The sequence below is a fragment of the Gekko japonicus genome, unplaced genomic scaffold (assembly GCF_001447785.1).
Source record: "Gekko japonicus isolate JY-2015 unplaced genomic scaffold, Gekko_japonicus_V1.1 scaffold2311, whole genome shotgun sequence".
Lineage (NCBI taxonomy): Eukaryota > Metazoa > Chordata > Lepidosauria > Squamata > Gekkonidae > Gekko > Gekko japonicus.
In genome coordinates this window covers 41,853-65,598 of record NW_015164266.1, presented here as the reverse complement: position 1 = coordinate 65,598, position 23,746 = coordinate 41,853, and the positions used below count along the sequence as shown (strand labels likewise).

Genomic DNA, 23,746 nt, shown 5'->3' with positions numbered 1-23,746 from the left:
AGTAGGGATCTTTGAGTGTGTGTTCCTCAGCCTCCTACTGTCTCTTTTTTGGGGGGTTAGGCACAGTAATCTTGGTGTGCGACCAAAAGGACTGTCTTCATTAGTGAAGAGTGGTGTTCCAGAGGCACTAAGAGCTGAGGTATGGCAGCTGCTGGCTGGATGTCATGATAATCAGACCATGCTGGACAGATACAGAATTCTCATCACAAAGGTGAGTCTTTATTTTAGTTTCCTTTAGTTTGTTTTTGTCTGAATTAATAGAGCTTTTTATTCTAAAAAGTTTATTTGGTATGTAATGGCTCGCTTTAATCAGGAGAGGAGTCAGTGACTCCAATTGTTTGCAGTTACATGGCGTCTGTTATTATGTGCAGTTGTTCAGAATGCAGTTGCTCGATACTAAAGTACTATAGATTCTAGGGACTAGCATTGCACATTTGTGATGGTTTGTAGTGCTAGTGTAGTTTGTACTGCTAATAGTTTTAGGCCATTATCTTTATATTTAATTCTGAATGTGGACCCAGAGTGTGGGTCAAAAAAATTCACACAATAGAATAGTATACAGATAGGATGGATCCCAGAAAGATAAAAATTTGAGGGGGATTTTTAAAAAGACCTGCAGGTAAAGAAATGACAAGCTTCCACAATGCCACATTGTGAGATCTCACCTGCCATGTTTGGGTTCCCTAGCACTCCCAGTAAATAATACTGCAGTATGCATCAGCTACAGCAGTCAAGGAGGAGCTGGTGGTGGGGGGGGGGCAGCTGTAGGCGCAATGACAGGAAAGAGGGGCAGGCAGTGGCAAGGAGGAAGAACATGGTAGTGCTGGAGGAGAGGGAGGTGATGGAGGGGAGGAGTGGGTGGGAAGGCTGGGGGAGAGGAGAATAAGAGAAGAGGTTGAGGTGAAAGAGAGGAAGAAATAGGAACGGCAGGGGTGCAGTTGGGATATCTTTATCCCTGCAAGTTATTTGCGGGTCCTCTGATATTTGATGTGATTATTGTCAGCTGTTTGAATTGCTGTTGATAATTAAGTGAAGCCTTTACATTCAGAAGTAGCATCTCTCTAAAAGTGCCAGGTCTTCAGTAGCCGATGTCTTAAGAACATAAGAGAAGCCATGTTGGATCAGGCCAATGGCCCATCCAGTCCAACACTCTGTGTCACACAGTGGCCAAAACCCAGGTGCCTTCAGGAGGTCCACCAGCAGGGCCAGAACTCCAGAAGCCCTCCCACTGCTGCTCCACAAGCACCAAGAATACAGAGCATCACTGCCCCAGATATAGTGTTCCATCTACAGCTTGTGGATAATAGCCACTGATGGACCTCTGTTCCATATGTTTATCCAATCCCCTCTTGAAGCTGTCTTTGCTTGTACCCGCCACCACTTCTCACGACAGTGAATTCCATGTGTTAATTACTCCTTGGGTGAGTAAGTACTTCCTTTTATCTGTTCTAAGCATACTGCTCATTAATTTCATAGAGTGCCCATGAGTTCTTGTATTGTGAAAAGGCGAGAAAAGTACTTCTTTCTCTACTATCTCTATCCCATGCATAATTTTGTAAACCTCTGTCATGTCACCCCTCAGTCCAAGCTAAAGAGTCCTAACCTTCTTAACCGTTCTTCATAGGGAAGGTTTTCCATCCCCAGTACTATAATATCTTTTTTGATGTGTGGTGACCAGAACTGTACACAATATTCCAAATGAGGCCGCATCATAGATTTATACAGGGGTATTATGATACTGGCTGATTTGTTTTCAGTCCCCTTTCTAATAACCCCAGCATAGAATTTGGCTTTTTTTATTGCAGTTGCACACTGAATCAATATTTTCAGTGAGTTATCTACCACGACTCCCAAGATCTCTCTCCTGGTCAGTTGGACCCTATCAATGTATATTTATAGTTAGGATCTTTGGTGCCAGTGTGCATTACTTTGTACTTGTCAATGTTGAACCTCATTTGCCGTGTTGCTGTCCACTCGCCCAGCCTCGACAGATCACTCTGGAATGCCTCATAGTCCTCCCTGGTTCTCACCGCCTTGAACAACTTAGTGTCATCTACAAACTTAGTCACTTCACTGCTTACTCCCAACTCCAAATCATGAATGAACAAGTAAAAAAGCACCGGACCTAGTACCGAGCCCTGCAGTACCCCACTGCTTTACCACCTTCCACTGTGAAACTGCCCATTTATACTCACTCTCTGTTTCCTGTTAATTAAAGAGTTTTTAATTCACAAGAGGACTTGCCCTCTTATCACCACTGTGGCTTTGCTTATGAGATTCCAGAAGCATCTCTCTAGTCGCTGTTGGGAAAAGAGCTGAGAGTTAGATGGACCTTTGGTTTGATACAACAGGTCAGCTCTCGTGGGAAGTTTGCCAAAGTCTGGAATGATGGACTTTGGTGAGGCCTTTATTGACTACTGTACAGATTTTGGTTAGGAAAGCTGTCCTCTCTAAGGTTACAGGGCTATCTTTATCTCTGATCAGATGCTGCTGTCTATTATTATTATTATTATTATTATTATTATTATTATTATTATATCTATTTGCATTGTTCCCTAGAACATGTAGTTTTAAAGTTAGAAATAGAGTGCTAACGCTGAGATTTCAAGTTTATTTCACATGAAAATAGCAAGCCCATCTCTGGTCTCTATGTAAGGTAGGCATCTGGTGACTGTGAACATGATTGAAAGAGGCATCTGCCTTTCTCAGTTCCTGATTTTGCATCGGTGTCAGAGTTCTAAAGCTATGTTACTTCTTGACACCCACACTGACAGCCATTTCCTTTGAGACTGGCAAAAACCCTACTGATGCATACGAAATCGATTGTTTGCTTTGATGGCAAGTAATGCAGAAGTGTATGAACTACGTGTCACCATTATTCCTCCTGTAATGCTAGCTGTTGCTGGACATCAATGCAGCTGTTTTGAGTTTACTTTGAAGCATTTCCCCCTCTTATCGCCATGGTGTTTCATTACATGGATTCTTGTCTTGATTAATAGCATTGTTTCAGATGGTTAATGTAATCTTCAGGCTAGAGCAAGGTAAAAACAAGTTGAAACAAACTGAGATTGAAGCTGAGATGAATAATCCAGTCACAGTGGAATGACCCAGCAGAGAAACACTTTGAGACCATGTTAGCTGAGGACCTGATTAATAATTGATTTATAGCTCAGTTTCTATAACTTGGGGATGTTAAATCAGGCTGGAGATTTGGGGAAAGAACTAGAAACTGATACAGTCAATTAGAATTTCTGTTGAAATTAGTATTATTCTTCCAAAATCTTTTCATTTCTGGAGGTAGTTTTTAAGCCTCCCTTAAGGAAATGCCTTAAAGTGAGGGTTTGGATCATGTGAGTCTTATTCTTTTGAATTAACTTTCGTTTATATTGTGGTGGTTCTTTTCTCTGCATACGCTTTTAGGCCTTGGCATCCTAATTAAAATAGCTTCATTAAGATGATAAAATATAGAATGAAAAAAATTCATTCCATCATTTAATTTACAGTTTTCAAAATGCTATGAAATTAGTATTATAAGTTGTCATTTCTGGATGAATTATTAGTTCATACTTGTTATGCACTTTGGAGATGAAGAGCAAGACTTAATATTTCATGTGCTGAAAGGGCACTAGGAATGGGTACAAAAGTGTATCTTAAATCACATTTGATTTACTTTCCATGTACATTAATTTGTTTGAAACTCTGCCTATAAATTGTATTGTAATGGTGGGTACACACATCTTGTCAGTCTCGTAGTAGTAAGGCCACACACCCAATTAGCAATGTATTACATTGCAAAGATATTGCTTGATGTAGAAGGTACTTTTGCTTTGAAAATTTCCAGTTTGGTGTACTGGTTAAGTGCACATTCCCCACTCTTCCACTTGCAGCTCCTGGATGACTTTGGGCAAGCCATAGTTCTGTCAGAGCTGTTCTTGAAAGAGCAGTTCTCGAAAGAGCTCTCTCAGCCCCACCTACTTCACAGGGTGTCTGTTGTGGGAAGGAGAAGGGAAAGGCATTTGTAAGCCACTCTGAGACTCCGAGTGAAGGGCGGGGTATAAATTAGGGGTGTACATTTGGCTATAACTGAACCAAAAAGATACCCGAAAAATACCTTGTTGGTATTTTTCGGGTATCACATAAGCTGAATACATATCGGAGATCTGTATTCGGCTACCAATATAGCTGAACCAGAAAAAGCCGATATTATTTGGCTTTTTTCAGGTTCTGTTTGCTATACTGAAAAAGGACTCAATTAAACCTAACCGCCTGAGCCACCAGTTAGCTGTTGGGTTTAAATGTCTTTCTTTCCCTCCCCAAGATCAGGGAGGGAAAGAAAGGCATTTTAAACATGCCTGGGTTCTTTTCTGATCTGGGGCATCTGGAGAAGATCAGCAGGGGAACTTAGGCATGTCTGAATGCCTTCCCTCTTTCCCCAGGCTGCCCGTCATGGCAGACAGGCTGGGGAAGGGGAGGCAGGCATGTTTCTTCTCTGAGCCTCTCCGCTTTTGCAGAGAGACTTGTGAAAGTGTGGGGGCATGTTTAAATGCCTTTCTGAAAGGCATTTTAAACATGCCTGGGTTCTGGAGAAGATCAGAAGGGGAACCCAGGCACACATGCCCCCTTTCTTCTCTGAGTCTCTCCACTTTTGTGGAGTGACTTGGGGAAGTGCGGGGGGGCATGTTTAAATGCCTTTCTTTCCCTCCCCAAGGTCAGGGAGCTAGGACATGTCAGCTAGAGAAGGGAAAACACAGAGAGGCTTTTCCTTGTCAATTTCATTCTCAGCTGATTAGCGGGGAGTGAAATTGATAGGGGAATCTATAGGGGCTACCAGCGGGAAAGAAGGCAATTTAACATGCCTCCTTTCCTTCTGGTGGTGTAAATCAGCCCCGAATATATTTGGCATTACCAAATATTTTCCCAATCTGAATACCTTACTGGTATTGGACTGGGTAAATTCAGCATTTCCTGATATTATGGGGGTCTGATTTACCCGAAGCCGAAAAATACCGGCATTTTATTTTGCACACCCCTAGTATGAATCCAATCTCCTCTTCTCCTCCTCGTTTTCTATTCCTGCAAGTTTTAATTTACTACAGTTTCTCAGAAAGGAGGGATGACTTCTGTTTCTGTTGGGTGGTCATGTGGTAGGGTAGCTGCTTAAGGTAGTGACAGATAGGAAGGCATTCTTTTGCATTGTGGCATAAAAACAAAAGGCGCATATTGTTCCTTAAGAGAGGTGTTGCTCTACATGCTACCACCAATGGGAAATGACTTTGAGGTTTAGGGCAAGATTTGCATGCAGAGAATCGGAACAAGAATAGGAACAAGCATAGAGGTAGAAATGCTACCATAGCACACATACCCCTTGGTTTCCAGTTTGATATGCCTGTGCCTGCTGGGCAGGACTAGCCCAAATCCCAGCGGTTCCCATACTGCGGGGGGAAGGTGTCAGCTATGGTTGGTGGAACATTGGTAAACTTGGTAGTGCAATTGCACCGTCATGCACTCTTGATGCTTTGTTTTTTTTGGGGGGGTACTTTGAATTAATTTAGAGAATGCTCTCTGATTAAAATCACATACTTTGGAAAACTGTTTTGCTTTCTGTGTGGCAGAGAAGATTGATTTAATTCCTTGATTTATGTCAACAAAAACCCATGCTTTAAATCGGAATTTTCTATTTATTATTTTGAAGCTTCCAAATAGAATTGCACTCTAGCTGGCTGCCCTAGCTATATTAAAAACTAAAACTAAAACTGACACATGCATACAATCTCAGGACATAAATTAATACATTTATGTAATATTTAATTTATTTCTTTTATTCTTTTAGAAACTGATATGCAATATATTACTAATTTTAGATGGTTTACTGCTCATGACCCAAAACTAGGGGGTTGGCAACCTGTAAGCATGATAGTTTACTTTTTTTAAAGAGAATGTGGTTAGAATCCACACAAGATGTTTCTTTCCACTGTTTCTTTCTGCTGAAGTCTGACCTCCTCCTTTGTCATATTACTGCCCTTCTGTGCCTCATCCCTACTTCACAAAAAGTTAATCGTCTCATCTAGAACTGCCCGTCTCATTTATAATAAGGGTACTCTGGCAATCTCAAGACCTTGACAGCCAATTAAAGAGATCAGTTAGTTATGAAGCATAAAATAGGAGTGAAGAAGGTCAACAAGATAGATCATGGGATGACACCTGTGGTGCTTTGCAAGTACCTGAATCCCCAGCATGAAGCCAGAGAAGAAGGACATAAATTATTGTGCTGCCTAACGATGGGCAAAGAAGTTTTCCTCACCATTCCTTTCTTACAAAGGAAAGCAGCCTTTTATAGCTTCATTAGAAATTATATGTTTTCATTAAGTTCAGGTTGCATTTCAGACCAGGTTATTTAAAAAAGATGTTTACTGTATTTGAAACTTAAAAACATCATTTAAAAAATAAAATCTGGTTCAATTAAAATAACAGTTGATTTTTTTTTAATGATTCCTCTTCCTCCTGGGCTGAGTGCCGGTACAAATTTCCCGAAATGAACTGAAGTTTGGGGTAGGTGTGTATTTGAGGGTGATCATGGGCGAGAAATGTGATGTCTGAAGTGGACTGGCCCTTTGTACAAATCATTTGCCGAACTAGAGTTCCAGAATTCTCGGAAGTCTTCAGATATAGGTCAGAGCAGTTTCCCCCCACTTTCTCACTAGTATCCTGTCTTTCCTCCAGGATGCTTAAGGTGACATGCATAAGGTTACTTCTCCTAATTTTGGCCTGTCAAGAACCCATCATGTAGATTAAGCTGAGAGATAACTAGCCTAACGTTAACCAGTGAGCTTCATGACCAAGCAGGGATTTCCTACCTCCGCATGCTACTTGTGAAGTTTGTGGGTTTGGATGTTCATTTATCATATTCTCGTATGTATAGTGCTGCGTACCACACATGCAAAATTTGGGCTGCATTCGGTTGTAACAACAAACACAGATTCGTGCTCTTGATGAACATGAATGTGGTTTACTATGCACAGTGGGAAATTAGCCCTTTGCCTTGCAAAAGAATTAAGGCCTTTTTTTTTAGTTTTTATGTTATGACACCTGCATTCATGTTTCTCAAGATTTGTGATTTCTCAGCATTGAGGGAGTGTGTACTCATGCTAGTATACTAGTATTTTATAGATGTATTTCTGCTCTCTTCACAGCACAATTGTACATCTTACAATCAAGGACTCAGCTAACTGATAGAGGCTGGAAGGCATTCTAGAGCTGCTGGATTGTCCCTTCCATCAGAGGAGGTGGCAGACTGAACTCACAAACAATGTGTCCTCCATTGTTGTGGGGCCACGCTGAGTTAGGGAAGCAGAGCTTTGGTTTGAGTTGTCCTGAGACTTTCCGTTTGGGGTTAGTACGTGTTTAGTGAATGTTTCGCAGGGCATAATGACATAGAATAGATATTATTGTATGTTATGGAGAAGTGCACTAGAGAAGAACTTGGCAAAAAGGTGCCATTTGTGCCTGGAGTGGGGGCCAGTCCATGGGGGTGGGGTTACAGCACAGACACACCATGCTTGGACGAATCAGGCCACAGTTTGTATTGATTCTGTGTTCCTCAGGTCTTGGCACATTGTAGGCTGGGGACAGCAGGTGCTGTTGACAGCCCAGCTGCTGTCAGCACCTTCCGCAACCTGTCTGTTGGGGTAAACGAGGGCACAGGGCTGGTGCTAGGGCTGGAACCCTATTCCTAGCCATCACCATTCTCCTGGGGGCATGGCCAATGCATCAACCCTAAGGTTGGCTGTCTTGCCCCTTGTCCTCCAGAGCCCCTTAAGGAGGACTCCCGTAACAACAAACACAGATTCGTGCTCTTGATGAACATGAATGTGGTTTACTATGCACAGTGGGAAATTAGCCCTTTGCCTTGCAAAAGAATTAAGGCCTTTTTTTTTAGTTTTTATGTTATGACACCTGCATTCATGTTTCTCAAGATTTGTGATTTCTCAGCATCGAGGGAGTGTGTACTCATGCTAGTATACTAGTATTTTATAGATGTATTTATGCTCTCTTCACAGCACAATTTTACATCTTACCATCAAGGACTCAGCTAACTGATAGAGGCTGGAAGGCATTCTAGAGCTGCTGGATTGTCCCTTCCATCAGAGGAGGTGGCAGACTGAACTCACAAACAATGTGTCCTCCATTGTTGTGGGGCCACGCTGAGTTAGGGAAGCAGAGCTTTGGTTTGAGTTGTCCTGAGACTTTCCGTTTAGGGTTAGGACACGTTTAGTGAGTGTTTTGCAGGGCATAATGACATAGAATAGATATTATTGTATGTTATGGAGAAGTGCACTAGAGAAGAACTTGGCAAAAAGGTGCCATTTGTGCCTGGAGTGGGGGCCAGTCCATGGGGGTGGGGTTACAGCACAGACACACCATGCTTGGACGAATCAGGCCACAGTTTGTATTGATTCTGTGTTCCTCAGGTCTTGGCACATTGTAGGCTGGGGACAGCAGGTGCTGTTGACTGCCCAGCTGCTGTCAGCACCTTCCGCAACCTGTCTGTTGGGGTAAACGAGGGCACAGGGCTGGTGCTAGGGCTGGAACCCTATTCCTAGCCATCACCATTCTCCTGGGGCCATGGCAAATGCATCAACCCTAAGGATGGCTGTCTTGCCCCTTGTCCTCCAGAGCTCCTTAAGGAGGACTCCTCTTTGGTTATGCAGGAAGCCCACCTTTGCTACCTGCACTGTCTTCCCAAGCCAATGCCTTAGCAAGCAGCCAGTTGTGATGGTTATGCTCTTTACAGTACATTCAAGGAGACACATGAGCACACTCTCACTCTTCCTTTGTTATGGGAAAGGCAAAAACCCTAGGGTCTCAGAAAAAAAAAAAAGGTTTGGTAGCACTGATAATGCCTACATTTCTGAAACTATGTGGCGCTTCAGGATTTTGAACTGGAGATCTGATTTGGCCTCTTTCATATCGTATCTGAATTTGAGTGTGCGAGTATGTAGCAAATCTATTTCATAATTGAAAAACCACCCTCCTTCAAAATCTGAAGATAATTAAATGCAAATAACAAATTTATTATTTTCCTGTTTAGTGCTTTGATGTTTGCATGCTCTATTAAATATCTCTTCTGTTGCGTTGAAGACTAATTGTGTTCTCCAGAGAGAAATATATTAAAAGAAGACTATCTGTATTTCTTTTGGAAGTTGAGTCATAGATGCTATATTTCAAATTGGCTGACATTGGATTTTATTTTTCTACTTTTGACTGCTTTTAAAATTCCAGTTGCCATAACAACTTTGCTACCCCTATTTTTCTTATATCAAATCAGTTGCCATAACAGTAAAATACAGCTTTATGAATGTGACCGTTTTTCTTTTTGTCTTTCTTGGTTGGAGGATAGATGTTGGTGTGTGTGTGTATGTGTATGAGAGAGAGAGAGCCAAAGCGAGAGAGAGAGCAGTGTGTGTAAGAGAGAATATGCAGTGTGTGTTCACCTGCCTGTGCTAGAGAGCGGGTGAGCCTTTAGTCCTACGTTCAGCAGTATTCATGCAAGAGTAGCCAGAACTGAATGAGCCCCAAGTTTATGGCAGCATTTGATCACAAAAATATATACTGTCTGTTTTCAAGCCAGCATGTAAACATAGCCCAATAAAAGTTTTCATATGGATTTTCCCAAGGGTGGAACTGAGAAATAACCATTGCCCCTAAGTGAATTCATTTCATTAACGTGTGTCTAGGGAAACAGGTGAATCCTTTTGTTGTTTGAAAAGCAGTAAGTAATTAAATTACATTTCATTTTACTTGGTGACTTAAAATACCACTGCACGGAGCTTACAGATCCCCCCCCCAGTACAGGGCCTGTTCCCTTTTTGTTTTAAAATATGAAAAATCCATGTAATAAGGTGGTTATAGCTCTTCAATAGTGGTTCTTCAGCTGATTTAACAGGGTCTGGTCCAGTGATTTCTCCCCAAGGCTCTTCAAGTGGCACTGAGCAAATAGGATTCAACCCTAACATTAAGGAATTGTGTGATGGCCCTTAGGCATAAGGGTCTCACTGGAGGTAGGCATTTGTATTTTTATGCATATGTCGTAAATATGCCTCTATAAAGAAATCTGCCCTGTCTGGAGTGCTGTTGTCCTAATTTTTAATTTGTGTCTTGGGTAGCATTTGACAATAATGTTGTGTATTTGGGGCAGGGTACTAGATTAAAGATCACACTCTAATCGGGAAGTATTTATTTGGAGCCTCCAGAATAAACATACTTTGTATAGCCTGACTTTTCTGTTGGTCTTGATTGATGACTCTGCTGCTTTCACTTTCTCACTGGGTTGTAGCCTTAGGGTAATCTTTGAGTTCTCCCCTTATCCTTCCTTTCATTATACAAGTGGTTGGTGCATATTTCTTTGTTCCCTGTATCCTGTGGTTGTTGAGTGCATATCCCTTCTCATCTCTCCCTCCTGCCTGCTCATCTGCTGTCATCTCTCTGACTCCCATCCCAGTGTTTTTTGTCATTCTGCTACCTGTTCCTTTGCCCGCTAATACTTGTTACTTTAAACTTTTGGTAATTAACATGTTTTAGATTTATGCTCCTTTGGTTCCATGTACATATATCTTCAGGGTAGCTACAAGAGTGTGCAATTCTGTTTGGTTTGCAAAAAGGGCAGTTTTCAAAAATTAAGTGTCTATTTTAGTTCTTAAGTACACTTTTGTAAACCACTGAATAAATGTCAGTCACATAGCTAGAAGCAGAGGTTAAAAGCAAAGAAAGATACAAACAAATGAAATGAAAAAATGAAACAATATTGCCCTCGATAATTTTGTCAGTGGCACACTACTAGTTCAACTTTGTTGTTCTGCCAGTTATTTCAGCCTATGCCAAGAAACACAACTGTTGAAGTACACTTAATTATGTTGTTGTGTGGTGCCGCTTGTTTATATTTGCTGGTACACAAATTTCCCAAAACTATTGCAGTGTAGGAAGCTATCCAAAGAGATTGTCAGACACGGATTGCTTGTCTTGCAAAGGTCTTCTTTTGCTGTTAGCTCCTGCAGGTATCTGCCAAATGAAGCTAGAAGCTGAGCTTTGTAGCAGCATCACTTTTTTTTCTGGCGAAAATCCTTAACTAGCCTTTCTGGGGAAATGTTCATACAGGTTTAACTGAAGTTTGCTGTTGGATGTGTATTTGATCTGTATGCCTTTTCATGTAGCCTTGTGCTTGCTGCCTGCCTGCTGCTCTATGTGAGAAGTACAGAACAAAGTACAGTCAAAATTTTTGTTTAGAACAATTGTGACCAGTAATTGAAAAAGGCTTAGAGGGCTTTTGACACAGGTATATTGGTAAAGCAGAGTTTGAAGTCCTGTATTGAAGTGAAATATAAAGGTGAGGGTTTTTTTCCCCTTCAAGAGGAGTTTCTCTTTATACAGTGAGAGCTAAACTGGTCACATTTCTGAAAAATGTGGAAGGTGATGGCATTCTGGGGAAATTAGTGGCAACCAGGTGTTCTTAATGAAAACAAAGTTCTGAATCACCCAGTTTTTAATGCCATGATTTTCCTGTCACCTTGGAAAATGACTGCCATTTTTCAGACATTGCTCTGGAAGCTGATGATAGGAGGGAAGAATGGTGGGAAGCAGTGTTCCCTCTAAGCTGAGTTAGTGTGAGCTAGCTCACAGTATTTTAGCCTCCGGCTCACACATTTTTGTCTTAGCTCAGGAAGGATGGCTCCAGAGCAAACTAATTTATGTAGTAGCCAAACCGCTCGCTCACAATTTAATGCCAGGAGCTCACAGAGGAGAATTTTTGCTCACAAGACTCTACAACTTAGAGGGAACATTGGTGGGAAGCAAGAGTTTCTTAACGAAAGAAAAATGCACAGAATTCAAAAATCTAGGTTGCCAAATGTTCTGCCTCCTGGATGGAAAATGTCTGCCCTTACCCAAGATGGTCACCCAGCTTGGTGCTGGGGGGGGGGGACAGTGGGAGGGCTTTTAGCATCCTGGCCCCACGGAACTCCTGATGGCACCTGGTATTTTTGGCCACTGTGTGACAGAGTCCTGGACTGGATGGGCCATTGGCCTGATCCAACATTGGCTTCTCTTATGTTCTTAACTGTAAAGTGTAATATTTGACAAGATAAAAAAAAATAAATCAGTGCATTTCTCACCAAGAGGCATATGGTTGCCACTGGTTCCCCCAAATGCCTTTACCAAGTTTCTGGAAGAGTTTTTTGGACTTCTGACCATAATGAGTTGCTGTGATGTTTAGCTGAGCTGTAAGAGCAGAACGTATGGAGATGCTGTTGGGTGTGACAGGCATCCTCAAAGGCAGTAAGAGGCACCTGATTAGACACATTCCTCCTTGTGTTGGAGAAGATGTGCTTTACGTCATATTGCCTATTCCCCTCAATCATAAGATTTTCAACAAAGCAAGGAGAATAACATGAACGATGTCCTTGTCCTGCCACTTCCATGTAATGCTGTTTGCATACTTCCTTCACATCTGTTTAATACATTATCAGATTACAAGAGAAAATATGTGCATGTAAGCGTGAGAATATTAATGTTTTAATGGTTAAATCATATAAATTGGCATTTCAATGAATGTAACACCACTGCTGGAATGAGCAGAACAGAAATGGCCATGCACAGAACATTCAAAAATGTAGTTTGTTGCAAAGAGATGAAGCTCGCAGATGAAGCCCTGGCTAGCTGCAATGTGTGTGTAATTAAAAATGCTGTATGTTGTCTTCCCTATCCCCCACGAATATTGTTAGTCCAATTGTCAAGGAGTAACTGTAAATCACTCTGAGCCTGCAGGTGTGTGGGAAAGAGCGATCAATAAATCGAAAGTATTATTATTATTTCATATGGAAAATCAGAAGGTACATCAGTTCCCATGGCTGTAAAATTAACCGAGTCTGTAACTGTAGTTGGCATATTTTATCTGACTAAGGGAGCTTTGAGTCTCGAAAGCTTACAGCCTGAAAACGTTGTTGGTCTTTAAGGTGCTGCTGAACACAAATCTAGCTATTGGCATATTTTGTGTCATTTTCTGGCAAGGGATTTATGTGGAAATGTCTGTGATGGATAGGATTTTCTGCTCTTCAATTCAGAGAACCAAAAGTTCATGGATTTTTGCATGTGTTATACGGTAAATGTATTCCCCCCCCCCCCAAAGTAGCAGTTACAGTGAGGTCTACTTATAATCCTCATCATTCTCTTTGCAACAAACTATATTTTTGAATGTTCTGTGCATGGCCGTTTCTGTTCTGTTCATTCCAGCAGTGGTGTTACATTCATTGTTCAGATGAAACCTTGTCTCTACCTGGTGATTTCACCAACAGCAGCATCAGTGTTCAGCCAAATACATTAGTTTGGTTGTAACCTAGATTTTTTTTTTCAGGTACAAGCAACAATGAAATATGGTAGGCTTTGAGGTGACAGCTAGAAAATTATCTTAAGGCCTTTAAAGGATGTGGAACGATAAGTCCGACAACCTCTGGCTAAAGACTATCCATAAAGTGTGATGTACAGAGGCAAGGAGCGATTGCCAGGAAAGAGATGGGGTGATTTAAAATCGGCCCTTGGTTTGCAGGACCTGTGCAAGGCTGTTAAGGATAGGATATTTTGGAGGTCATTTATTTATTTATTTATTTATTAGATTTGTACCCCGCCCTCCCCAATGGGCTCCGGGTGGCTACAACAGAGGCAATTGCCATAACAACAGTTAAAACAATATATAAAAAATCATTAAATAAAGCGCGGTGCTCTTGATGTTAAAGTTTTCTAATCCAAGATGAGTTCCATTCATCAACCTAACCTGACAACATACATTCTTTGGTTATCTAAGCGTCTGCCCAGGGCCAGCTCACCTCCAGATCTAATCCACCGTCGAAGATGGCAACAGTGACGGCAGCGGCTCCTATGCAAAGGCCTGGCGGAAGAGCTCCATCTTGCAGGCCCTGCGGAACTGCGCCAGGTCCCGCAGGGCCCGAACCTGCTCTGGGAGGTCATTCCACCAGACAGGAGCCGCCGCCGAGAAAGCCCTGGCCCTGGTTGCAGCCAGCTTGATGTCCTTGGGGCTGGGAACCACCAGTAGGTGCTGTGACCCCGACCGTAGCACTCTTGGGGGAACATATGGAGAAAGGTGGTCCCTTAGGTATAGGGTTGCCATAGGTTGGAAGTGACTTGATAGCACTTAACACTCTCTCTCTCTCTCTCTCTCTCTCTCTCTCTCTCTCTCTCTCTCTCTCACACACACACACACACACACACACACAGAGATACAGAGAGAGAGAGAGACAGACAGACAGACAGACAGACAGACAGACAGACAGACAGACAGAAAGAGTTTAATGTTTTGTGTGGAGTGATGACAGTTTTCAAAATTGCGATCTTTTTTTTTTTTGGGATGGCCCTAGAATTCTCTGTATGTATGAATCATAAGACCTGACTTGTTTCTCACAATTAAAAACCCTGTGTTCATTTCTGCCATCCATAGAATTTCACCACGCAATCATGGTACAGTGAGATAATAACTTTAATAAAGTGCAGCAAGCAAACTCTTTAGTCATTCTAGACTTTTTTTTTTAAAGCCCGGGCATTCAGAGCAAATACTTGAATTGCTGAACAGATGTGGATTGTTTCAGGCTACAGGCTACAATTAAGCATTTACAAGATCCAGAGTTTCCAAGGTATTTCTGCTCTATGAATCTCTGCCTACTTGGTAGCTCAGCAGGTTGTAGAAGAAGGGATGAAATGAAATTAGCACACATCTCATTTCAGGCTTGCTTTGAATTTCCATTTAACTGGGTGTTTGCTGTTTTTAAAAACACAGCCCAGCTGTGTGGCTGGGGACCTCGATAGAAATAATGACCTTGACTTTGTCATATGTTCAGCCTGGGCAGCTGTCAGTTTGCTGTTCCAATGGCACATGTTTATAAAGCCCCCCCCCCCCCAGCTCATTAGAGGTACAATAAAACACTTTATTTTTAAATTCTGCAAATTTCCTGTTAGACACTCTCTCAATCCTACAGTAATGTGAAGTATGGAGAACTGCTGCTGTTAACTCTACAGGTTGCTTACCGAAGATCTCTGTGGAATACAGTTTACTATCCTATCAGTAAGAGGTGGTATATGAACCTTTTGGACTCTGCCAGGATGGAAAGTAACAACTACCTGATAGAAACAAACCTGAAAACTGTGTTCTTTTGTATACCTGCTAATATCTCAAATCATATGCAGGTTTATTTGATCAGTCTTTGAGCTGATACCAGTCTCCTTTTCTTGAGTAGCATTAAATGAGAGCTGGTGTAATGTAGTGGTTAAGTGTTGGACGAGGATCTTGGAGGCCCAGGTTCGAATCCCCACTTTGCCACAGACGCTTACTCAGTGACCTTGGGCTAATCACACAGTATCAGCCTAACGTGCCTCACAGGGTGGTTGTGAGGATAAAATGGAGAAGACGACCACCAACAGAAGCTTCTTTGGGCCTTCATTGAGGGCACAGCGGGAGGAGGATAGCAGAGTGGCTTACAACCCCTTTCCTTTCCTCTCCCCACACCAGACACCCTGTGAGGTAGATGGGACTGCGAGAGCTCTCTCGAGAACTGCCCTTGAGAGATCAGCTCTGAAAGAACTTATGACTGACCCAGGGTCACACCAGCTACTGCATGTGGAGGAGTGGGGAATCAAACACGGTTCTCCCAGATTAGAGTTTGCGCTCCTAACCATTACACCAAACTGGGGAGGAAAGTGAGGTATAAATGAAGTAAATAAATGAATAAAACAAATTGGGGGAAAATAGCCCTTGCACTGTCATTATATCTGAGCTTGTCTTCCTTTCTTGTTCAGGCTTCTTGGACCCAGCTCCTACCAAGGTCAAGCAAATCCCATTATCAGTGCTTGCTAGCCCATTCTGTCGTGAAAAAGGCATTTTGAATTCTGTTCCCCTCTCCCAGGTGGAGGTGGAGAGTACTGGCAAGTCGCAGGCAATGTGCGGCAGCCCTGGATTTCTTTGGTGGTCTCCCATCCAAGTACAAACCAGGGCCAACCCTGCTTAGCTTCCAAGATCAGGGCTGTCCAAGTCAGGGAATCATCCCTGAGAGTCCTTCTTATTTGCTTTATTTTTCTTTGCCAGATAAGGAAGAAAACTCTTATGAAGGGGGTAGGGGGAAAAATATTGTTGGCAAAAAGCAGTGACTTTGACCAAGTCAGGTGAATTTTTAAAAAATGTATTTTTCTCAGATGTAGCTCTGGCCATATGGCTCTATCTTTACTGAGCGAGGCCAAATCGTTGCCATTACTGTCGTTCTTGGCTTCTGTGACCCAGACACAATACTTCAACAGGCCAGAGATGAATAGAGTGTAGCATTAGGTCTTACTGGTGCCGATTGCCAAGTTTTTCTTGTGTGTTTCTGTACCAGAGATGTCTGAGTCACTGTGAACTATAAAGGCCTTCTCTGTGTGGGCTCAGTGCATTTTGCATCCTGAGCTGTCTTCGTCTTGTTGATTCTAAATGTGTATATGCACAAAAAACTAATACAGGGGCCAGGGTTTTTTTTTGTTTCTCCACAAATGGTTGAGAATGTCCTCTGACCCAAAAGGTGCTTGGGTCTTGTTTTCCACCTTGGCTTCATTGTGGTCTTGGGGGGAGGGTGTGTGTGCGTTCCGTAATCCCTCAGCCACCTTACAAGTGAGTCTCTGCTGGCTGTTGCAGAAGTAGCACCAGCAGGAGAGCCCTTTTCTTGATCTACTTCCTTCACTCTCCAGCCCAGTCTTCCTTTCCTAGGGGTTTGTGGTCAGTAATCGGCTTGATACTACTGTTGCCAAATTAAGTAGTATCATGTAATGATGCCGATGATCTAATATGCATCGTATTGATTTCCCCCCCTATTTATTACTGTGCTGAGAAACTTGCCCTAAAATAAAGTGTGTCACACATCATACAGTTGTGGAAGTTGAAGCACATCATAAACACTGGCCAACCATATTGCATGCCTTAAGTGCCTGTCCTGTCTGTCTGTGAATCATGCTTCCCTTTATAAAGCTGTGAAAACGTTTGTCTGACCAGCACCATTTAAAAAACTGTTGGCACCAATGCTCCTTCTAAGCTGTGGAGTCTTGTGAGCAAAAATTCTACTTTGTGAGCGAGCAATTTGGCTACTGCATAAATTAGTTTGCTCTGGAGCCATCCTTCTGGAGCGAAGACAAAAATGTGTGAGCTGGAAGCTAAAAAACTGTGAGCTAGCTCAGACTAGCTTAGTTTAGAGGGAACACTGCTTGGCATTCCATCCCCTTCCCAGAAAAGGGCAAGGTGAGGGGATGGGGCTTGTTGACCAGTGCAAAGGAACCAGTGAACATCTGTATACCAGTGTGGGCAGGCATGCAGTGTGGGGTGTTCTGCGGGAGGAGGATTATTTAGAGCATTCTCATACTGCCCCCCACCACTTCTTTTTTCCAGTTTAAGCTGTTTTACACCATGCTGTATTGAATGAAGCTCTAAGCCATCCCTTCAGGTCAGGCTTTTCTGGACGGACGAAGGGGCTTCTGTGGGAAAGGAGTGATTGGAAGAACCCTGGTGCCAAGGCAGCATTGTTCATACAGCTGTTTGGATCATGGCTAGGCAGTTCAAACAAACATTCCATTTTTGATGTTTCCCCAAGCCATTTTCAGCACGCAGGTGACTTTCCCAGGGATGTACCAAGTCCCATCAAAGCAAGTAAACCAACCACAAGGAGAAAAAACCCCCACCCACAATGACTTTCCTGTATTCCAAGGCCCACTGAGATACTAGAAGATGTCAGCCATGTGTTGCCAGATAGCATTTTCTGCCCGTCGACTTTGAACCTACCTGTACAATTGTAGGATACTTTCTAAGAGGCAACTCCTGTAACATATAACTTAATGGAGTTTGATATTTCAAAAATAAAACTATACAATGTATAGGTGAAAATAATATTTAAATACAAAATAAACTCCCCAAGTTAAAATTAGTGTTAAATAGTATTAATAAACAGAGCCACTAAATAGTATGAAACTAAGAAGCAGAATGATCAGACTTCCCCAAATGTCTGGCAGAATGTAAAAGGGTTTACCAGGTTTCTGAATGAGGAGGAGTTACTTCAATGGTGATGCCATCACCAAGGAGGCTCTGCCATGCCTATTTACTGAAGTTGTCTCTGAGGATAGGAGCCTTCCCTAAACTATTTTAACTGCCCAGGGTTATTTGCTGGTATGATAAATTGTTGATTACATAAATAAAGCCCACTTGTTTGTCAGAGAAGAATAACACAATTACTTAAAGACAAGATGATAAAAAAGTACTGGGTTTCTTTATTCGTAGGCTTAAGTACACATTTCTGGCAGTATGTGAATGCCATCGCTATTGTAAAAGAACCTGCAGTTGTCTTGCGTGCTTATATATATGGTCATAATCCTGTGCTATTTTACATCTAAATGTCAAAATATAGCTATTGTGCAGTTATCCATTTTTAATTTGGTAATTGCAGTGCAATGTAATTGCAATAAAACGAAAGGGGATATTATTAGCAGTAACAAACTATATAAAATAGAGTTTTGTGAGTTGTATTGTTTCAAAACTTCCACAAGCCTACTCCAATTGCCTTTGGGGACTTTAATGAAGCAATTAGTGCTCAGTTGCCTCTGTTCAGATTTTTGAATTTGGATTTCCTGTAAGTGCTGTAAAAATATAAGTAACATTACTAAGACATGGTTAATGAGAAATTAATGTAAAAGCTGTGGTAAGGCATAATGCATTCTGCATTTTTTTTTTTTAAAAAAAACACCCTATTCTGAGTAAGGTGAATTAATCAAGGAGTTCAAGCCTTAATTGTAAGTTAATTTTCCATCCATGGCTATCTAAATGAATGATTTTTACAGCAGACCTTTATTTTGTGTGTTTTTTACTGTGGCCACATTAGTTATTTGAACTACACAGGGAAGAATGTCAGTGTTTAGTAAGCACTGCAGAACAATGTGTGAATGTTTGAAATGTCAAGGAGTCTTTTAACTACAAGAAGGTTTTCACTTATTTTTGAGTTTAATCATTAATAGGTTTGTCTTGACAGTGGGGATTAGATTACTGCTGACTTCTGCTTAAGTGCCATTGGTTATCATATTGAAAGTAGTTTCTGTGTTGGAGGATACAGAGTTTATGCCTGTGAATGTTTTCAGGGTTTGTCAATTGGAGCAAGGTTAACCCCACAAAAACACTTGGTTCCTAAAATCTTCAGTGTATTAATTCAGATTGGTCATTTCCATTGTCCTCCTTGTCATTCTTATTCATGGCTTGCTGTGGAAGGCTATAAGCCGGCATTGTGCCTGGCAACTGTTACCTAGTGACAGTTTCAGCTGCAGTAGCCATTGGCTGTGCTTTTGATTGGGGCTGAAGGACCGAGTCACCTTTCTGATGGCAAGTTCTTCTGCATCAGCGAAGGATGAAGAGGAGGGACAAGCTTAGGTGCAAGCTGTAATATCACGAGAGAGCATGTGAGAAATAGCAGGAGCATTCTCAAAACAGATCACAGCAAAGAGGATTTCTAGGTCTTTACCACAGCATCCGACAGAGCAAATGTATGTGAGAGACTCTGCCTTATTGCTCTGACAAGGTAATTTACATGAAACAGTACTAATGTTGAACGGAGTGGACGGCTTAGAGAGAAGAAGTGAACAATGGGCAACATTCTGTGGATATTTATAAAAGCACAAGAACAGCTCAGCATGAGGATGAACGTGAGACCTGAAACTTAGAAAAGGATGCTTTCTATCCCGTTGCTGCAGCAGGATCAGGGGAAAATTTTTCCTTTCCCCGTGTGAGGAATTCCTTCAGAAGGCACAGCAAGGACTTGTACAGAAACAGTGAGAGCTCAGCACTTTTTAAAAGCTGTTCTGCTGAACATTTTCGTAAAATCGGAATGACCTTGGAATGTGATTTTTACAAAGCATTGGACAAACGTTCTCCCCTGCATCTTTACATTACTAAAGATGCATTTGATTTGGGTGTGGATGGTGGGTGGGTTGAAAAGCAAGACTGCTGCATATACTGAATGATCCATACAGTAGCCAAATACCTTCTTATTAGTATTGAGGGTGCTTTTGTTTAACCTATGGATGTGGCGTAACTGCAGATATAATGACTCTGGTAATACATTTTGCTGATGAGCTACAGTTTTGGAAGCAGATGTTTATCAGCTTAGTTGTCTAAAGAAAAGGCATACAGAGCAACTGAAGAAATGAATCCAGAAGACTACTAGAGGAGTATAAAACTGACAGTCTTTCTTTTTAAACCAGCATTTGATTAGCTTCGCAGAAGACTGTAGATGGAAGTTTATGATCTCATTGTGTCTGAGGCATATGAAAAATTGTGGACATCGTTAACAGAGGTGAGAAATGAGATGGGATAGAGCAATGAACTTCACAGTATTGATCATCCACTGTAGGAGCCGTGGCATTGTTTCTAAAGACAATTATTTAATTTCACCATTCCTGAAATTAAATGCAAGGCAGATTTGTGTGTTGTGAGAAACTTGGATTATTCTGCTGATACTTCATTTATTGTGATGGATGGCACACGTTTCAAAGAGAATTAATTATTGACTGGAACTTTTGAAAAAGCTCGTCTGTTTGTTGCCTTTCTTTATTGCGCACGGCATTGTGAACTAAATGGGGAGTACATCACGAATCGACATTAAGACATGGCTCGTCACATTTCCGTCACTGTTCGGACCAATTTCTTCACTAAATAATAGTGACATTTTTGGCATTAATGTGTATGAAGTTATAATTCCAAAACTGAATGGATTAAGAAGATGCAAATGGCGTTACTACTTGAAGAGATCCAAAGGATATAATGTATGTTAGGATGATGTTGTTGGAATTCTTGGACTCTTTGTTATTAAACAGAAATTGTTGCAAGTTAGTTTTAAACAATTATATTGCAAATTGTATCCATAAAGATTTTTCTTCTTTTTAATTTTTTGAAGTATTTCTCAGGAAAATGTACGTCCAAGATTTTTATCACAGTACTGACATTTTCTCTTCTTCATTTGTCCTATTCGGTATTTCCACCTTTCCAAAGTATAGCTTGAAGGACATGCTTTGTTTAGAAGTGCCTTGGTTTCTTAAGAAAGAAGTGAACACAGCAAGAAAACAGACTAATGGCCTTTTTGCCTCTTCTCTGTGTTGCAATATTAACTCTTCAGGGGCAGTTCCCAAAACTACTTGGAGAAACTGAGACACAGAAAGGGATTTAAGTGGTGATTGGCAGGTCACTTAATCACTGGCGTTAAGATCATATTGGTATGTAATGCAAACCATGAACCAGTCCATGTGGGTTGAGTGGAAGACTCTGAATACCAGCAATGGCGTTGTGAATGTATCTGAGCACCACTCTTGCCCATTTGGATTTGGGCACTACAGTGCCATTGACGTCTGCATTCTTGAGACTATCATTATTGTCTTATTGACATTTTTAATTATTGTGGGTAACTTAACAGTAATTTTTGTCTTTCACTGTGCTCCACTGTTACATCATTACACCACCAGCTATTTTATCCAGACCATGGCGTACGCTGATCTCTTTGTTGGGGTTAGCTGCTTGGTTCCTACCTTATCATTGCTTCACTACTCTACAGGTGTCCATGAGTCCTTGACTTGTCAAGTTTTTGGATATATCATCTCTGTGCTGAAGAGTGTTTCTATGGCCTGCCTTGCTTTCATTAGCGTAGATCGCTACCTTGCTATTACGAAACCCCTCTCCTACAACCAGTTGGTCACACCTTGCCGATTAAGAATCTGCATAATTTTGATCTGGCTGTACTCCTGCCTGATCTTCTTGCCTTCTTTTTTTGGCTGGGGAAAGCCAGGTTATCACGGAGACATTTTTAAATGGTGTGCAACCTCGTGGCTTACTAATGCCTATTTCACTGGTTTCATTGTATGCTTACTATATGCTCCAGCTGCCTTTATAATCTGCTTTACATACTTTCACATATTTAAAATCTGCCGTCAGCACACCAAAGAGATTAATGACAGGAGAGCTCGTTTTCCTACAGATGAAGTGGATACTGATGCTGAAACTGGACATAGCCCTGACCGTCGCTATGCTATGGTTCTGTTTCGTATAACCAGTGTGTTTTATGTTCTCTGGCTCCCCTACATCATATACTTCATGTTAGAGAGCTCCAGGGTGCTAGAAAATACAGCCCTCTCTTTCTTAACAACATGGCTTGCTATAAGCAATAGTTTTTGTAACTGTGTTATCTATAGCCTCTCAAACAGTGTTTTCAGACTGGGACTTTGGAGACTATCAGAGACAGTATGTTCATCTTGTATACGTAAGAAAGACGGCATTGTTCAAGACCCAGTTCCTAGAAAACGGGCTAACTCTTGTTCCATCTAAAGAAAACTGGGACAGTGAATAAAATACAATCTGATGTTGTGGCTAGGTAATATTTCATACTTTGGAATGTAGAAATTCGACTTGAATATCTTATTCACTGTAAAATGCATTATGGATTGAAAAGGTGGCTTGTAAGAAAGTAGGTTTCTCTAATAATGGGCTGTGGAAGAGTACTGAAATGGTGACAGGCATACTCTTGATGAAATTGTGGTTTGAGAGTGAGTCACTGCTACCTATGAGGGAAAGCTTCCAGTGGTATGAACCAAGTGTGTCAAAGCTGAAGAACAACTTTACCAACATTAATAGTTAAATTGTCACATATTATATATGTGGATGAATATGTAGTAATTTGTTGTATTTAAGATGCATCTTCTTTAAGAGAGTGGTATCAATGACGTACTTAGTAGATGAAAAATAAATGTTTCGATATAAGACAGATCTGAACTTGTAGTTTTTGTGTTGTGGGCAAAAAGCAGATAGGGTTTTTGCCATTTAAAGATAACAATGTCCTTGGGGGAAAATAACTTGACAAGTGAAACATATGTGTGTTCATTTCTCTTCTCTTCTTTGGAAATCCATACCCTCGTTATTTATGACAGATCCATCCCGTATTGTCTTCCTTGCACACACCCACTGACCTTGCACTCAGACAGAGGTGCAGGCCTAGGGACTGCTCGCATCCTTTATGAGTAACCTTTGGGCAAAATCCAGGATGTGACTCCTGTTCAACCAACAGTTGGAATCACAATGGATTGATTATGCGGTAGGTACATTTTGTGGAGGATTATATCCTGTGAGTGAAACAGAATCCTCAGATTAATGAAATGACTCTGCATTTTCGAGTGTGTATTAAATTAGCACAAATCTATGGTATCTTCTTGCATTATGCATTTGCTTTACAGGTAAAGTGGAAACAATAACACAAATCAGCAGGATGGCTTAGCTTCTCAGTAACGCTGTAAAATAGGAATCTTTAAAAAGCTGGCCAACTAACCTTGTTAATGCTCTTGTGTGTATTCCGTATGTATATACTGTATATTCTTAAAATGACAGCTTTGTATTTTGTGCCTAAGGATTTTCACTGCATATTGTTAAACCAAAGTTACTTTAAACTTGGGGTAAATAACATAGGCTTTATAAAAATATTTTTTGTGAAATGTTAAATAAGTAGTGGGCATTTTTAAAGAGTTCAGAAGATTTTAATATTGGATCGAATCTCCCTATTTACTTGTGTAATTAACTACCTTTTAGGGGACATGCAGATCTAAGGATCTTGGATAGGAACTTCTCCAGGCTTCTATAATGAATTTATGCAGGCTCATTAAA

At 41.2% G+C, this 23,746-nt stretch overlaps 2 protein-coding genes across 2 annotated transcripts in view; both read left to right on the top strand.

Moving 5' to 3' along the window:
- LOC107108300 (rab GTPase-activating protein 1-like) overlaps positions 1-7,733 on the top strand; it is a 40,743-nt gene extending 33,010 nt beyond the window's left edge. Inside the window, exons 12-13 of the mRNA XM_015408721.1 lie at positions 61-211; positions 7,602-7,733. Of these exons, the coding sequence (XP_015264207.1) occupies positions 61-211; positions 7,602-7,733 (283 nt within the window). The remainder of the gene's footprint in view (positions 1-60; positions 212-7,601) is intronic.
- A 13,601-nt stretch (positions 7,734-21,334) lies between these two features.
- Positions 21,335-22,420, top strand: GPR52 (G protein-coupled receptor 52). Its single transcript, XM_015408725.1, has one exon. It carries the CDS (start codon positions 21,335-21,337, stop codon positions 22,418-22,420), a length of 1,086 nt encoding a protein of 361 aa, XP_015264211.1.
- The last annotated feature ends 1,326 nt before the right edge of the window (positions 22,421-23,746 follow it).

Bases quoted from the DNA above. Each gene is read 5' to 3' on its own strand.
- GPR52 (XM_015408725.1), top strand. From the start codon at position 21,335: ATGAACCAGTCCATGTGGGTTGAGTGGAAGACTCTGAATACCAGCAAT.